Below are 11,676 nucleotides of genomic sequence, written 5' to 3' on the forward strand. Positions count from 1 at the left end.
AACTCCTACTAATCCTTCAAATTACAGTCGAGTGCACCTCCTCCAAGAAGTCTCTTCTGGCTACTTTTGCAGATTCAATGATCCTTCTTGCCAGCACAGAGGTTAGAAGTATGCACCCTGGGGCCAGGGTTTGAATCCCAGCTCTGCCACTTGTTAGCTGTGTACGTAACTTAAGGCAAATTATTCAACCTCTCTGCATCTTAGTTTCCTCATCTATACAATGGGTATAACACTAATACCCTACCTCAAAGGGTTGTTATGAGGGTTAAATGAGTTAATATGTGAAAGGTCAGAACAGTGTCTGGCAGGAGTAAATCGTTACTGCTATTATTATTGTTGTTGTCGTTGTGGTTGCTGTTGAAGTTACTCAGTGTGCATTTGTTGAAGACAAGAAGGATGGAAGGAAGGGACCTGAGAGAGACAAATTGCAAAAGTATGCTCAGGAATGTTGAGTAATCCAATCTGTCAGAAGGGTAATAATAGCTTCTCTGGGCCCATATTGGGAAGAATGTTTCATGTCACAGTAAAGAGTGTGCATCTAATTTGCTAAGAGAAACGAGAGTTTGTCAACAGATGGGAGAAAGGACCAAAGAAAGAAAGGGCCAGGCTGAGCCAGGAGGTAAGGTGTATATATATATACGGCGAGGTGAGAGTTACAGGTGAGGGATGGTGTTAGAAGAAATGGGGGGGGGGGCTTATGAGAGGATGGGTACAGGTGAGGGGAAATGAGTTTAGAGGAAAGTAACATGAACGTATGGAAGATTATGTGGGAAAATCAGTTGAGGCTGATGGGAACAGGTGAGGAGTGATAGAGACACGCTGGGAGTGGAGAAGATAAAGCAGGATGGAGACAGGTGAGGACTGTGGGGACAGGTAAAGAGTGACAGGGCCCTGCTGGGGGATGGGGGTCAAGCGAATGGCAGAGACCAGTGAAGAGAATCTATGATCAGAAACAGGTCCATACGAGAGAGAGTCCTAGGGCCGCAGGAGTGGAGAAAGGAGCAGAGTAGACTGTGATGTCAGAGCAAGGGCGGTGATGTAAGAGCCGGGGCGGTGAGGAGGTGATGTCAGGGCTGGTGCTGATGCTGGCGGCGCAGTGCATTGTGGGCAGCTCCCCGCTCTGCCGCTGCCGCCGCCGTCGCCGTCGCCCGAGAAGGATCCGGGCCGGGCCGGGCCGGGATGGTCCCGGTCGGGAGGCCGCCGCCACCGCCGCCGGAGGGAGCGGGCCTCCCAGCACCGCACTGAGCCGCCCCCGCCCCTGCCCCCTCTCCGCCCCGTCCCCGGGGGATGCGCCGCCTGGAGCCGCTGCCTCCGCCGCCGCAGCCGCAGCCGCAGCCGCAGCGGGCTCAGAGCAGGTGAGGCGAGGCGAGCCGAGGCGAGGCGGGGCGGGGCCGGCCGGCCGGGCGGGGGTCGGGGAGGGGTCTCCTTCTGTGAACCCATCGGGCCTCTGGTCTGGCTCACCTCCCAGCGAAGCCTTCTCCAGTTCCCCCTCCCTGTGCCGTCTCCGTCTCCGCCCGAGGTGGGACGCTGGCCTACACAGCCTGGGCCGCATCCCGAGGCCTGGATCGGCGCCCTGCCCCCAGCACACCCACCCTCTCCAGCCTGTCCTCCAGGGGTTTTGCTCCTCGCTTCTCACCTCTGTCCCCGTCCCTATGGCTTCACTCTCCTGGCATCCCTGACAGTCGTTCCCTGCTCTCTCCATAACCTCTCTCCCTCGTCCTCCCACCAGCTCCTTGCCTACTTCCTCATCTCTTCAACTGTGCCCAGAAGCCCCTTTCATGGTCTTGTCCCCTCTTCACCTGTCATGATTATCCCTCACCTGTCTCTGTCTTATGCAACCCCCTCCTCTGATCCTGTCACCCTTGTCCCCTGCATTCGCTGTGCCCCCTTCCACACCTCTCTTCACCTGTTCCCATTACCCCTCACTGATCTCCCTCACCTCTCCTTACCTGGGCTCCCAGATTCCCACACACACCTGGCTTACACCTTGCATAGGTGCACGCCAACACTTATATGCACATGCCATGATGAGCTCGCAACCACCTAGATATACACCCCCAACATACACACCTGCACGCACACACACACATCATCGGTCCCACACTCTCATACACACACACTTGCTGACAGATATAAAACCTCCTCCACAAGCCCTCTCTCTCCACACACCCATCCCTCCACACACTAAAGGGTCCTGAGGGGGCGGTCACGGGGCAGTCAGGTTCCTTGTGTCTGTGTCATCCAACCCTAGCCTGGGCTGAGTGCAGTCCTCTGAGGCAGAGAGTGGGAAGGATGGTGGGCAGGGAGAGGTAGGGAACCCTCATTTATCCTCTTGCCTCCACTCCCCCTTTTCCCACCTCACCTGTTCCTCTATGCTTGCCCATCTGTCGAATGGGGGCAGGACTCACATCTTCCTCATCAGTCTATAGAATCCACCATCACAGGACTGGAAGGCCCACCAGAGGTCACCCTGTTTAACTCCTTAAGGCTCCCTCCCTACTGGTTCAATTGCTTCTTCGATCTTGTCCTCAACTTGTCTCTCCACCTTTATTTCAGAATCCCCCATCCCTCCCTCTCCCTTCATCCTGCCATTGCTCTCACTGCCCTCTGAATTCCTGATGCCCCATTTGCCACTTGGCAGAAGGAAGGCAGAGGCCTATTTAATATCCTCACAGTCCTGATACTCTGAAGTTGTGTGGATTGGAGGAAACAGTCAGCTGAGTCATTTGGCAGAACAAGAGTGACAGTGTCCCTCTCCCTGAAGATCCCTCACAGCACACCATGACCTGTGGAAGGCTGTTTCCACGCCTTCGCTATCCCACGCTGCCCCTGTACTTGGATGGTCAGACACAGGAGCCCTGGGGAATGAGTCCATCCCAAGTAAAGACAGGCTCATGGAGTTCCCGCCCCATCCACTGGTATCTTAGGCACTTTCCTCCTCTCCACCTCCCCCACCATATCCAGCCTGAGGAGCTTCCTTCTATCTGTGACTGTCCTGGGTCACTGGGAGGCCAGAGCCGTGTACTTATAAAAAGTGTAGGGGGAAGGGAGAGAGGAAAAGATCCGTTCCTGTACCGGGGTGGCAGAGATCTCAAAGAGATCTCAACCCTGCCCACACACGGGCACATCACACACCAACAGACACAAAACCACACATAAGCACACGTGGACACAGATGTACAGACACAAAGACACAGACACATAGATAGACACACACAAAAAGACACACAAAGACATATACACACTCACACAGAGGGTACACACACAGACACACACATGCGCACACTGACATTCCCCTGGGTAACCCTGGCTGGCTTTCCCAGCCCTCACACTTGGGACACTCCCCCTGATATCCAACTTCTACCTATCCGAATGCGACAAGAGCTGTGTTTCTTCCTTAGCAGACACAGAAAAGTGTGGGCAGAGGCTCTCTCACCCACTGGCCATCCAGACCCACTGCCCCCTGGCACATCTGCCTTTTCTTAGGTCGCTTCCACTTCCCCGCTGTCCTCACCTCCCCCCAGTTCAGCCTGCCTCTCTCCCTCTGAGTGGCCACAGGGCTGCCATACCTCTAAAATCCACATCTTGAATCCATCGCCTTATGTTCACCCCATCACTCACGTCCTTGCTTCTCACCCCCATGGCCGTGTCAGTGGTTTGGGCTCAGCTCTGAGTACGGTGGCAGCCTCCTCACTCAGCACCGTCCTCAAGGGGCTGTTGGGTAGCTCCTCATTTTCAGATAATCACATCTCCCATGGTTGATTGGAGGTCTCTGTCACTCTGGTGTGTGTCTTCCCTGGGTCACCCTTTGGTTCAGCAGGTCTCCCCTTCCCATAAGCCTCAGATACACAGTTCCTTGGGAACGGTGTGGCACGGGAAATGTGCGGGTGTGGGGGCCACAGATCGAATCCCCAGACTGGTCCTTCTTGGCTCAGGTCTCCCCGGCCTAGGCACTGATTCCAGTCTGGTGCGCCCCTCAGTCAGCAAGTCTTCCCCACATTAGTTAGCATGTCTCTTTGGGAAACCCTTTCCCCACAGCCTGTTCACAAATCATTTTCCTCTCCTTTTTCCATTACATGTGTGTGCCCATTGCTGGTTTTCACATCTCCAGTTTGTAGTTTGTATCTCCCTTCCTGTGAATGGCATTTCTGTCTTCTCCTCTGACCTCCACTTGATTTTTACACGTTTCCCCCATTGACCCCTGGAGCATCCACCCAGTGGGCCAGGGAAAGATGCCTGCCAGGAGAATGGAACTCCCCTCCTCCATATCTGCAAGTGGGTCCCGGGTCCTAGCCTGCCCCCCTCACAGTCCCTCCCCACTCCCCCAGGTAGATGGCCCCCTCAGGGCAGGCCCTGCGGACACCCCTCCCTCCGGCTGGCGGATGCAGTGCCTAGCGGCCGCTCTTAAGGACGAAACCAACATGAGTGGGGGAGGGGAGCAGGCCGACATCCTGCCGGCCAACTACGTGGTCAAGGATCGCTGGAAGGTGGTGAGTGAGTGACCCAGCAGGGTAGAGGGACGGGTGGGGGAGGATGGGAGGAGAGGATCTGGAGACCTGTTAAAAGAGGTGCCTTGGCGCCCCTACCCTAAGAGGGAGGTGCCCCTAAGCTCATTTGCATATGGCTTGCAGGTCATTATTTTGCCTACACTTGTGGACAATCGCTTTCTCCCAGTGCCCTCTCTCCAACCCCGCCGTCTCTCACCCCTTTCCCCGCTAGGTCAAGTTGGTCGGGCCCAGCCTGCAACAACTCCTGGTTGGATGTCAGAGCAGGAGCTGCAGAGCTCATTGAGGGGAGGAGGGCGGGGGTGGGGGAGGGGGCCGTTTCTCTGCTGGACCTTGGAGAAGGGCAATGAGTGAGCCCCTCCTCTTCCGCAGAGGACAGAAAAGCTTGGGTTCGGGGAGAGAGGACCTGAAGGCGGCTCCCACCGCATCCGCACTCCATCTTCTCTATCCATCCTCCTCCCTTCACTGCTTCCTGCGGCAGGTGCAACATGCCGAGACTCCATCTCCCAGCGTGCCTTGCTCCTCCAGCCCAGGACTTCGGGCTGCTCGGTCTGCTGGGAGTTGTAGTCCGAGCTTCTTCAGGGCTTTGCCTCTCGGATGGGAGGGCGACACATGAGGGTCGAGGCAAAGGCAGTGTAGTGTATGTTGAGCGGAACCTATGAAAAATCAATCCCTGTCCCACCGCCCCCCTTTTCTTTCCGATGCTTGAGGGCACTCTGATGTCCTGTTTTTATGGGGGCAGGATGATGTGGGGCAGAATTTGGGGTGACTATGTGAGCTTGTGGGTCTGCATAGGGTGGGTGCTCGGCTCACCAGAGGTGCGGGGTTGAGAGGAGAATGGGGCCTGGCTGCGGGCAGGTCTCCATGGCAACAACTACCCAGTGGGCAGGTCTCCTAGTGGCCAGGGAGAGGGGCAAAGGTGGCAACGTTGTCAGAGATGTCTCTGGGACCGGAGGAGGTGAGGGATGGAGCTGGAGGAGCCCGAGAGCTGAGGGAAAGGGCTGTCTATGTCCCAGAGGGGGACTTCCTGAGGGGGAGAGGAAGGGGACAGAAACTGGGAGAGGAGGAGCCAGGGCAGTAATCAAAGGCATGAGGGTCTGGCAAAGTGAGGCGTGTTCCTCCAAGACGCCACCCTCACCCCCTCCGGGTCCTGCTCAGGGCATAGTTTCTGGCAGATTGGAGGCAGGAGGACTTTTGCATTGAATAGGTGAGAAAAAGAGGGTATTCACGCACATAGTGAAATTGGGTTAGAAATTTCCTGTGCTTTTTGAGGGAGGGGGTGGGAGATGAGTGGGGAGAGAAGTGGCAGGGGGGGAGGGGAAAGGGGCAAGCCCTCAGTCTTTGCCAGGTGACCTCGCTTTCCCCTCCCTCCCTGGACCCTGGAGAAATAGAGAGGGTGGGGTGCCAGATGCCTGCCCTCAGCCAGTCTCCACGAGGGACAGACAGAGAGTGAGGCACAGCTCAGGAGCCAAGAAAACTGCCCAGATGGGCTGTGCCAAGAGAAAATGAGGGTCCGTGGCATTTGGTGGAGTATTTAAAAATAATAGCATTTTTTTCTTCTTGAGGGGTGCCCCTTAGAATCAGAACGTCAAAGTATAATAACAATAAAAACTTATCATTTATTTTGAGCACTTACTGTGGCCGGGCGCTATGCAAAATGCCTTACATGCATTATCTCAACAACCTATGGAGTAGATACTGTTATTATCCCCGTTTCACAGTTGTGGAAACTGAGGCACCAGGATTAGCTAACTTGCCAAGTTCCCGTGACTGGTCGGTGGAACCAGGTTTGTCTGACTGCTGGGGCAACAGTCACTGAACTATGTTGCTTCCTAAGAATTAGCCCATCTGAGAATCAGGATCAGAGAACGGAGGGAGAGTTGTGACATATATTCTAGTCCAACTCTCATTTTACAGAAGGGGAAAAGCAGAAACTCACCCCAGTTCACCCAGAGCTGGGCCAAGAAACCTGGTTTCCTTTTTCCTAAGTGAATGCTAGTCCTATTGTGTCATGTTTCTTGAGGTCCTTCGGCAGGGGAGAGGGTCCAGAAAAAATTTAGGAGGGGAGGAATAGGGTCTGGTGCAGGGAGGTTGAGAGAACATTCTTGTCACTGGGCTGTGGGCAAAGCTGTTTTGTGACTTTCGTGGGCCTTGGGCACTTTTGCCCTTACCGGCCCCTTCCAACATAATAAAGTACTAAAGATTGCAATTGTATGACTGCATTGCTATAATGAGGAATAAATTAATACTATATAATACAATTTTTTGACCTAAAAGTTCATTTCCCCCTTCTGATTGTAAAAGAAATGAAAACATTTTCATGGCCTCCTAAAAGTATTATTAGGGTGCCTGCAGTACTCCCCTGCCCCCAGAGGTTCTGTAATGGGTGGGTGGGGGGTGAGGAAGGAACTAAGGAAAGAGAAACAGACTCTGTTTGGAAGTGGACGTGGTAGAGAAATACCCTTTGGCATCCTGGGAAAATGGACAGTAGGTGTCAGAAATGTCTTGGGTGCCCCGAGCCCTCCTTACCATCTCCAGCAAGGATTTTGGAGCCTGGCAGATCTGGCCTTGAATCTCAGCACTCACACGGTTAATCACAGTATAGTCAATGGTTCCTATTATTTCAGTTAAGACTGTGGGTTCTGCATCAGATTCCCTGGGTTTAAGTGAAACCTGGCTTTGTAACTTACTAGCAGTGTGAACTGGGGCAAGGTACTTAACTCTCTGTGCCTAAGTTTTCCTTTTGTGCAAAATGACAACTCCTGTGACCTTCCTTACCTGTGTTGCTGGGAGCCTCTGGGGATGAGCTGAGATGATGTCTGTGAGTCTGGAGCACAGAAAACGAGGTGTTTCCTCCACGTTCCCACAAAGAAAACCGTAAAGGAATCTAGACGATACTAGAATCTCCCCTGAGTTTCCCGTTCCCAGAGGAAGACATGCCATTGCTTCCCTTGAGTCTGCATCTGTCTCCTCCTGTCCTGAAATTCTGCTAGAAGTCTGACCTTAACTTTCATCTCAAGTAGAGAGGGACCCCGGTTTATCACTGTTCTTCCTCCCTCCTCTTTCCTGGGCACAAGAACCCAGCCAGCCTTCCACTTGTCTTCCAAATCTTCCCTTCATCCTTCTCTCTTTCTCTAGAGTGTTTACAACTGTAACCTGCTGGGAACTCGCAGTCCTCAGCTCTGCCCTGCCCCCTATCTCTCACCATTCCCATGTTTCAACCACCATTAAACATTTATTGGGCATCCGCGTGCTGAATAAATGCCAAGGGGCGGGCTCAGATGCAGGAGGCTTAGAGTCAGGAGTTTACAGATGCTCAGAGCAGCCTCCATCCAATCATGAGCAAGCCCTGCTGCGGCTGGCACGTTACAAGCCAACAGGACACAAGTGAGGACTCTGGAAGAGGTCAGGCCACCCATGGGTGGGGGGCTCCCTGGGGAGGGGAGAATTGAACTGTTTAGCTTTTTTTTTTTTCTGTTGAGGCATTTTCTTTGCACAGATGTGTTACATCCCTAGAAAAAGAATTCCGGGATTTTCCCTCCTGTGTTTTTTCATCTTGCTTCCTCACGGTTCATGATGCCAGCTGAGGTTATCAGTACAATGAAACCACACTGACGGGACGGAAGCAGATTATTCTGCCATTTTTCTAGCTCTTTGAGCTGCACATCAAATCCGGGGCTGATCACTCTACACTTGTTTAGCCTGCCTGTGAGGTTCACAATAATTTTCCCAGCTCCGTGAGCATCAGGGATTTCAAACTCGCCAGTGTAACCATGCTTCAGCATCCCAGTTAGAAACTGGACGGTGACTTTGGAGCAGCAAAGCCTAATAAGAACGTGGCATTTGCCTCACTTTTGTTGATGCTGTTGAGAGCATCAGCTGGGACCTTTGTGCGCACCATTATGACGACACGGAAAGATGGCGGAAAGAGGTGTACATCTTTCTTAAGCCAAATGAGTCCCAACTTAGAACTCAACACCTTCTCCCCTGTCCCCCCATCATTGCCAGCAGCACCCTCACTCTCCAAGACCCCTGGGCCCCTGACTTAATCCCGCCCCGTAACTCAGCTTTGCTCATCTCCCCTGGCCAATTCCGCCTCTGTCACCGTTCTCCCCTCTGCCTTTTCTCACTGCCTGCCCAGAACATCAGAGCTCCACTGCAATGCTCCCTGAGAACACACAGAGTCTCTTCAAACCTCCATCCCCACCATGTTCCCCTGGACAGGAGGCTCACCCTGGTTTGGGGCGTCTGACCTGGGGCCTCGGGAGTGACGTGAGCTTCAGCAGGGGACCTGGGCAGAGAACACCCTTTGCTGAGTCCCCTCCCCCGAACACTTCCCTCTAAATGCTCTCTGCCCCTGGTGGCATCTTTCAGGAGACTGCCAACCCCAGGAAGGGCTGGCCTCCCTGGGGGAGGGACCCACCTGAAGCTGCAAGGTTCTGGAAATTAGTTTGGCTTCTGGACGGAGGCGGCTCAGTCTAGGTGGGGGAGGGGGTGAGCGTGATATTTACTGTCCTTAAAAGGCTCACGGTGGCCCATTATCTCTTCAGAATCCTGCATCGGCTCGTCTCCTTGTCTCTGTGGAGTCTCAGGTCTCATAACTTTCCCACTGCCCACTCTGACATCTAGCCCCATGCGTGTGCGTGTGTGTGTGCGTGTGTGTCTGTGTCTGTGGATAGTTGTACACCCATGGGCTGAGCTCTCTGTCTCCAGCACTAGGAGAGGAGGTGGGAGCATGGGTGGGCGGGGTGAAAAGGGAGCCACGGGGTCCTCCCCTTCAAGGACAGCCCCTGCCCCCATCAGTGAAGGAAGTGACCCAGTAATGGGTGGGGTGAGGAGCTGTTCAGCCTGATCCCTGTGTCCCCTATTCCCCTTTCACCCATCTCTGTAGCTCAAAAAGATCGGGGGCGGGGGCTTTGGTGAGATCTACGAGGCCATGGACCTGCTGACCAGGGAGAACGTGGCCCTGAAGGTGGAGTCGGCCCAGCAGCCCAAGCAGGTCCTCAAGATGGAGGTGGCTGTGCTCAAAAAGCTGCAAGGTGCGGGTCCAGGGCAAGATGGGAGGGAAGAGGTGATGGAGCCAGGGGCTGAGAGGTGATGGGCGAGGGGATGTGGGAACAGAGTCCAAGAGTGATGATGGGCCTAAGGGCAGGGGGAGGTGGGAGAAGTGGCCATGGGGCCAGGGCTGGGGGAACCAGGAATCAAGAGTGCACGGGAAGCCCACCTTAGGGCTGGGAGTGAGGAAGAAGGAGTAGGAGTTGGGAGACCCCTGTCTGTATCCCTCAGGGAAAGACCACGTGTGCAGGTTCATTGGCTGTGGCCGCAACGAGAAGTTTAACTATGTAGTGATGCAGCTCCAGGTGAGTCCCCATGGCCCATCCTCCCTTCACTCTCCCCCAGGAGCTCTGGTGGTGGCTGCTGGGGTGGATGGAGACTGTGGCCCTGGGAGGAATGGGGAGTGGGCGCAAGCCTTTGGGGCGAGGCTGGGCAGAGTGTCATGGCGGTGGTGGTCGGATGGCAGCTGAGCTGGGCCTGTCCCCACCCCCACCCCCACCCCAGGGCCGGAACCTGGCTGACCTGCGACGCAGCCAGCCTCGAGGCACCTTCACGCTGAGCACCACTCTGCGGCTGGGCAAGCAGATCCTGGAGTCCATCGAGGCCATCCACTCCGTGGGCTTCCTGCACCGCGACATCAAGCCGGTGAGGGCTGCCCCCTCCTCTGAAGCACACATCCCGCCTCCTCTCCTTCCCTGGGTCCCCTGGTTTCTTCTCCAGGGCAGTGGTTGGGTGGGGACAGCCTCTTCTACCCATCCCCTCCTCCTGCTCTCCATCCCAAGTTCCAACTCTTCCTCTCCCCTGCCTCTCAGGAGCACCCCTGCCTGCCCCTTGGGCGTGCCAGTGTCCTCCTCTCTTTTCTCTTCTCTTCCTTTTTCTCACCCCTGACCTGAATAGTCCTTGAACCTGGAAAGGTGAAGGGGTTGGGGAAGGATGGAGGGATTGAAGAAGGAAGGGCGACGAGGGGCTGGGGCTTGGTAAGAGATTCCAAGTAGTTGATTTTGTAACATCTTGGATCTTGGTGCTTGGACCCAATTTAAAGTGGTGAAAACTGAGGCCCAGAAAGGTTGGTTGAATGGCCCAAGGTCACACAGCAAGAACAATGCTGGTCTCCTGATGCCTCAGAGCAGGACAGTTACACTAAGCCACCCAGCCCTGCTGGGAGTTCCAGGGATTCGGAGCCAGGCGACCTTGGCTGGGTCGCCTCTTGCTGTGTGATCTCGGAGAAGCCTGCAGTTTGCTCTCAGTTTCCTCCCATCTAAAATGAGCATAATCACACCTGCCCCTCAGATAAGGTCCGTGACCTGCTGTACATATTGATGTTTTACCCTCACGTGAGTGTATGTGGGGTGGAAGGCCCCTCACCAGAGCTGTTTCTTGGTGTCCCCTGAGGTGGGCCTGGAGCCCCAAGGTTCACAGCTACTGTCTTCCCCCAGTCAAACTTTGCCATGGGCAGGCTGCCCTCCACCTACAGAAAGTGCTACATGTTGGATTTTGGGCTGGCCCGGCAGTACACCAACACCACGGGGGACGTTCGGCCCGTGAGTACCGCCGCTCACGGGAATCCTGGCATCCTCGCCCCACGCCCTGATCTGGGGACCCTTCACCAGTTTTCCCTGCAGCTGCCTAGACAGGCCTGGCCTTGTGTTCAGTGTCACCCAGTGCTGGGTCCACACGCGGCCTGTCCCCCTCTCCCCCTTGGCCTGGGTGGATGCCACTTCCACACCCTGTGGTCTGCCTGGTCAAGGGCAGACGCAGGGGCAATGAGCAGGGTCGGGAGACGGGTTTAGGACTGGGCTTGGTGTGTCAGGTTGCTCCTGACCAGGCCGACTCGGGAGTGCCGTGGCGGGTGGGGGGGGGGGTGATGGGGGAGGAGGCAGTCAGGGCTAAAGTAGGCAGAATTAGGCTTGGTAAGCAGGGTTGAGATGTGGCCGAGGTCAGGGGCAGTGGGTGACGTTCCTGGTGGTGTCCTCCCCTCTGCAGCCTCGGAATGTGGCCGGGTTTCGCGGGACTGTTCGCTATGCCTCGGTCAATGCTCACAAGAACCGGGTGAGTGGCAGGGCGGGACTGAGGGATGTGGGAACAGTAAGGGCAGAGGTCAGGGGCAGAATATGCT

The 11,676-nt window shown here is 55.2% G+C and overlaps 1 protein-coding gene and 1 pseudogene across 3 annotated transcripts in view; one reads left to right on the top strand and one right to left on the bottom strand.

Moving 5' to 3' along the window:
* The first annotated feature begins 1,112 nt into the window (after nt 1–1,112).
* Nucleotides 1,113–11,676, top strand: part of TTBK1 (tau tubulin kinase 1) — a 41,783-nt gene continuing 31,219 nt past the window's right edge. For 2 of the 3 annotated variants that reach the window (XR_009565669.1, XM_060307209.1), the window contains exons 1-7: nt 1,113–1,355; nt 4,329–4,490; nt 9,397–9,544; nt 9,792–9,865; nt 10,065–10,205; nt 10,997–11,101; nt 11,544–11,609. Coding sequence is in view for 2 of the 3 variants with exons in the window: in XM_060307209.1 (XP_060163192.1) it covers nt 4,383–4,490; nt 9,397–9,544; nt 9,792–9,865; nt 10,065–10,205; nt 10,997–11,101; nt 11,544–11,609 (642 nt within the window). In the remaining variant the exon portion in view is untranslated. The remainder of the gene's footprint in view (nt 1,356–4,328; nt 4,491–9,396; nt 9,545–9,791; nt 9,866–10,064; nt 10,206–10,996; nt 11,102–11,543; nt 11,610–11,676) is intronic. The other variant, XM_030871110.2, reaches the window with a different exon arrangement.
* On the bottom strand, nt 8,018–8,406 carry LOC132598146 (small ribosomal subunit protein uS8-like; annotated as a pseudogene).

Source organism: Globicephala melas, chromosome 11 (genome assembly GCF_963455315.2).
Source record: "Globicephala melas chromosome 11, mGloMel1.2, whole genome shotgun sequence".
In the NCBI taxonomy this organism is placed as follows: Eukaryota; Metazoa; Chordata; class Mammalia; order Artiodactyla; family Delphinidae; genus Globicephala; species Globicephala melas.